The following is a 5,817-nucleotide window of genomic DNA, read 5'->3' on the forward strand; positions in this document are numbered from 1 at the left end:
GCCTGTTTTATCTTGAATAACAGTTGAATTTGGCAAGGAATTTGAACCACTTTTTACCATTTTGCTACGCCATCTTCAAATGTAAATTACACTTGGAAACTGGGTCCTTTCAATTATAAACTAACCAAACCAAACGGCATTGGTACCTTACCCGTTAAGGCGGCTCGATGGGGTTTTTACCAAACTGCCTCACTACTGATTTTCAACCTTGAAGAAATACTCCTTTTAAACATGATTTTCTCGAAATATCAACGTTACATGCAAACTAGTAATAGATTGAAGTTTCATATGCAGTTAGGTTTTTGAAGATCGGAGTAGACCCTTCAAACTCAAATGTTTTCATAGAAATCAACCAAACTTGGCCAAAGTGCCACTCATAGTGTACAGTGATCATACTTTTAAGTGAATCTTCTAAAGAGTTTGTTTCTCTCGGCAATACCAAATAACAGAAGCTTCCTATTGTCGCATTGCTAGGGACGCGCTCCGATGTTTAAAAGCCCAACAGCATATGAAATTTCAATCTTTTTTAGTTTGCATACAACATTGATATGTTTCGAGAAAATCATGTTTAAGTGTATTTCTTCAAGGTTGAAAATCGGTACTCAGGCAGTTGGAAACCTTATCGAGCCACCTTAAAACGCCTCCGCAAAACCTTCGCACCTATTCACGACTGACGTTTTAGCCAACCTGTCAGCAAGTTCGTTTAAGAACAGCGAAAATACTGTCCACTGAGGGTTAAGTTATACTGCACAAAAATTGAAGTTCTTGCGAGTAGAGATTTTAAGGAGACTTAAAAGGTGGCCCGGACCTATTTATATGCGCGTTGGTTACGTTTTTGAATCGCGTTATTTGGCAGGAATGACTTAAGCGATTTCCACGATTTTTGGCGTCCTTAATAAAAAATGGTCAAACTTTAAGAAAATGTTATTCATTTTTTTGTTGGTGTTAAAACGTTTGAGATATCGGCATATGTTGAAAACCGCATTTTTACAAAAAATGTCAATCATTTCAAAACCCTAAGACAGAATTTTCTCTAACTTCGGCAAATAAGACCCAGAGCTCTCTTGTCTTATATCTGCAAGTTTGAAGTCGATCGTGACCGTAGAACTTGCTACACAAATAGCTGGTCAAATTGAACCTTAAAATGCAACGCTAACACATTTGTAAAAGTTGACGCACGAATAGAGGAAAACTGCCGGCGGACTATCTCCTATGGCAAGGGTATTCTTGCCCAAAGCTTCAGTTCCAAGAAACTGAGAAATCAGAAACATACGGCAAATACAGTTCGCATTACAAGAAGATCAACTTTATGCTGAATGCAGGGCAAGATAAAGGAATTTCTAATTTACTTTGTATTTATCCCTGTCTTTTCGAAACCTATCTTAAAAAGGCAAATTATATTATCTACGAAAAACTCTCAAGAGTTTTTAGCGTCGCAGGTTTCCGTTGTGAGGGGAAATAAAGCCACCAACTCCAGTACCTCTAACCGTCCATTTTTCAGCTGCACTGAAATCCCTTGTACTTGGTAATTTACTCAAGGTTTTTAGACTTGACATCACATTCGCAGGGGAAGTTTGTCAGTTGGGGATAAAGATGAAGGAAATATGATAATTGTCTTATTATTTTTCCTTATCCTCAATGGTAAAATGCCCGTGCAAATGTGATGGCAAATCTTTCAAACTTGAATAAATTACCTAATACAAGGGTTTTCTTGCAGCTGAAAATGGATCGGTTGGAGTACTGGAGTTTTTGGCTTTATTTTTCCTCAAGACGGGAACCTTCAGTGCTAAAAACTGGTAGGAGATTTCCGTAGATGTTATATCGTGCTTTGTTGAGATTTTTTGCGAAAAGAGAAAATACACAGTAACTTCGATAAACGTAAGTTATTTAATCTTGCCCCGCATTCAGCATAAAGTTGTTCTTCTTGTATTGCGAACTGTATTCGCTGTAGGTTTCTGATTACTCATGCAGATCTTGCAACTGAAGTTAGGAGATAGTCCGTTGGCAGTTGTCCTCTATTTGTGTGTCAATTTTCACAAATGTGTTATCGTTGCATTTTAAGGTTAAATTTGGTCCAGCTATTTGTGCAGCGAGTTCTACGGTCACGATTGACTTCAAACTTGCAGATATAAAACTAGAGAGCTCTGAGGCTTATTTCCCGAAGTTAGAGAAAAATCTGTTTCAGGGTTTTTAATTATGGACATTTTTTGTAAAAAAGGGGTTCTAAACATATGCCGATATCTCAAAGGTTTTTATACCTTTAAGAAATTGAATAGCATTTTCTTAAAGTTCAACCATTCTTTATTAAGGATGCCAAAAATCATACAAATCAGTTAAATCATTCCTGCCGAAAAACCCGATTTAAAAACATAACCAACGCGCACATAAATAGGTTCGGGCCACCTTAAATGAGTTAAACCTAACGACCCAAATAGTTAGTTCAGGGTCCCAAAGGGGTTTCTCGAAATTCCCGGTAACTTTTCGGGCCCGAAATGAAATATTCTAATAAAAAAGTAAAAGAATAAGAGAGCGGGTTCTAGATAGCAAACCAGTCCATTTTGATTTGTTAACTGTTGGTTTTAAGATGTTGTGAATGTAAACAACAACAGTTTTTCGGGCCCGTTAATTATCGGGGATTTCAAGAAACGGCCACCAGCAGGGCTCTGGGGCTCCGGGCCAAAGTTAACAGGGCCAAAATTTGGGCACGGGATGCGTGATTATTTGCATATCTGTTGGGAATTCGGGAAATCGTGGGGTCTAGCGGCAAAAGCGGAGACACCACTGAAGTTCAGTGGTGTCTCCTATCTTGAAGCAAACTATAAATAAAAAATTGACTTAGGCTGTCAAGTAATCAACACTGAGACGATCGGATAGAAGACTCACTGCTTCAGACGGATGCCAGGAATGTGATCGTGGTCCTAGCATACCAGTATAGTAATTGCTCAAGCTTTTTACATTAATTGTTAATCTGATCTTGAAAATATTTGATCAGTTAAACTTAAGATATGGCAATACAATGCTCTCTACTCTGCTCCCTTGAATTAATCAGACAGTCATAGTTTTGGTGTCCTTCCTATCTTGTGGTCACAGATTAGTCTTCTAGTGCCGTAATAGCCTGCTACAGGCGTTCAGATGGTGGGAGCTGCACAAAGAAAAGTGAGTGGGAACAAAAACAGCAAGGGCTCGGGGATTGGAAGAGAGGAGGAAGAAACCCTCCTCTCCGGCGCTCTTTGTTTCTTTCGCTCTCCTGTCCTGCCGCTTCATTATACGGAGGTGTACAATTCAAAGTGTCAATCGAAACCAATCTACATATTACATTTATAGGGTTTTGCTGTAATTAGACCTTTTACCTTAGGTACTTTGAAATAAAAAACGGGATTCGGGAAAGCGATGAAAAAAAGTGCGGAATGCTGGATTTTCGGGAAACTGAAACTGAAACTTCTTGCAAGCTGGAATGTTTCGAACATCGATCAACTTATGTCACGACTTAGGGGTCACAAAATAGCACTTCAAAGTCCGACCATAGTTAAAATGCTCATGAAGTAAATTGATATGTTTTTTTTTGTTGCTTCTAATGGCTTAAAAGAAATTTACATAACTGAAGCAATCTTTTTGCTGTCGAAAATGGCCTCAATTCATCGTACGAATTACCCGTGTCACGAAAAAATTCGTTCCCAATCTTTTACTCTCTGTAATAAAAAATACAGTTCAAAAAACACTTGCTGCTCAACAACATAAAGCACAATCTAATACTTCGGCGATTTTACCTTGCTGGAAGCATGCTCCTTCAATACTGAACTTTTGGCCCAATCGATCTTTTAAGCTACATTACTTTTATTCAGTTGTAATGGTGCTTCATACTCTTTTACTACACAAGCACTTTTTACACTCCTTTTTTAATAAAAAGATCATTTACTTTGACATTTAGATGTTTACATGTACATCATGCTTTTGCAATCTCTGTAATCGTGGGTGCGCCGTTATTAGCTACACTGTATTTTCACGAGCCAAGGGGCCGCCATTGGCATTTTCTAGTTCTGACTCGTTTCGACACTTCTAACGATCGCCAGATTGTTGTGTGTCATAATGAATTTCAAATATAAGTTCTAAAAGCTGGGTCTGCGGTGACCTTCGTAGCCCTGGGTATGCTGCGACAAGTTTTTCTGCAGTGGTTTACATCCCATGCCGGTAGGTTTCAATCTTCCTCGCTACTCTCCGTCAAAGTTTATTTCAAATAACATTTCTACAAGCTGGGTCTTCTGAGACCTTTGTAACCTGGACTATGTTGCGATCAGTTTTCCTGCAGTCGTCCCGGCGCTCCTTGTTTAGATTAAGACTCAAGTGATATTTGCCATAGCTCGTTTGCAATGTTTTTTTTTACAAGCTGCGTATTCTGTGACATTTGTAAACCTGGGTATCCTGTGATTCAGTTTTTCTGCGATGGTCCCCCACCCGGTGCTCCTTGTTTTGACACCACCCTGGTGCGTTTTAGCCGCCGCCAGTGTCCTGTGTCATAGTTCATTTCAAATAACATTTCTACAAGCTGGGTCTGCTGTGATCCATCCGATGCTGTGACGTTCTCGGTGTTTTCACTCAGCTTAATAGTAATAATGGGTCCTTGATGCGCGTACGGTTTTTCTGTAAGGAGTAAACAAAAGTAGAGAGCTTTAGATTTGAGGACCAGGACGAAACAAGTACGAGATTTACCGTATTTATTCGATTAACCGCCCTGGGCGCTTCTTAAATTTTTGGACTTTGAGAGTGGGCGCTTATTCGAGGCTGGGGGCTTATTAAATTTTCAACATTTTCAGCAAGTGTAGTACGTTTATTTTGCAACAAAACAACAAGTGGTAATAACAAAACGCGAAGATGTAACAAAGCAAGGTTTCTGTAAAATACTCTGAAGAAATCTCCGTCCTCGGGGAAGTCTCTTATTAGAACTTATTCAATTTTGAGGGCGTGGGGGGAAAGTGGGTGTGGTGGGGGTGGGCGCTTTATTGAGTTTGAGTGGGATCGGGAGGGGGGTGGTGTGGGGTGGACGCTTATTCGAGGCTGTGTGCTTATTAACTTTTTCTGCCTTTAGGATGGGCGCTTATTCGAGGTGGGCGCTAATTCGAGGTTGGGCGCTTATTCGAATAAATACGGTAAGTTAAAGGGTTTTCGCGTTCTCGAAAAATATTCAGCCCGGAAAGCTTCATTATACTATTTTCACCTGAAAAATTAGCGCGATTATTTTATTGGAGAAGGTTTAGCCCTTTCCCGGTCGCAAAATGATTAAACTTCTCAAATTTGATAACTTGTTATCGCCACTACGACATTCTCGTAGTAGAATGACGACGGCTAACACGTTTTCCCGCCGAAATGACGTTGGCTCACGAAAGAGCACTACTTAGTACTACGAATTCTCGACTCGTAGTCGTCCTCGTCTCAGAATCTAAGGCTCTCTAGTATTACGTTATTGAAACCCCCAAAAATATCACATAACTAGCCAAAGAGGCCTGTTAATGCAACCACTGCGATAGCCTGTTCCAGGCGTTAAGATTGTGGGGCAGCCCAAAAAGATGTGAGCAGGAAAAACAACGAGGGGGGTGGGGGGGGGGGGGGGTAGGGGGTGAGAGTGAGGGTTCCCTCCTTTATATTTCTCTCTCCCTCCTTTATTTTTTCTTCGCTCTCTGACTTCGCGCCGTACTCCATTATCTGAACGCCTGCACGAGGGTACCACTGCGAAAACGAAAAAGCAAGAAAGAAGAAAAAGGCAAAAATGTTTTTGTTGAGTGCAATTTTACACTTCGTATATATCTCTGCTGTTCACTACAC

General features: G+C 40.2%; 1 protein-coding gene across 1 annotated transcript in view; it reads right to left on the bottom strand.

The window, feature by feature from the left end:
- Positions 1–3,877: 3,877 nt before the first annotated feature.
- LOC140950002 (negative elongation factor A-like) overlaps positions 3,878–5,817 on the bottom strand; it is a 16,323-nt gene continuing 14,383 nt past the window's right edge. Inside the window, exon 10 of the mRNA XM_073399158.1 lies at positions 3,878–4,638. Coding sequence (XP_073255259.1) covers positions 4,427–4,638 — 212 coding nt within the window. The 3' untranslated portion in view covers positions 3,878–4,426. The remainder of the gene's footprint in view (positions 4,639–5,817) is intronic.

The sequence above is a fragment of the Porites lutea genome, chromosome 10 (assembly GCF_958299795.1).
Source record: "Porites lutea chromosome 10, jaPorLute2.1, whole genome shotgun sequence".
Taxonomy (NCBI): Eukaryota; Metazoa; Cnidaria; class Anthozoa; order Scleractinia; family Poritidae; genus Porites; species Porites lutea.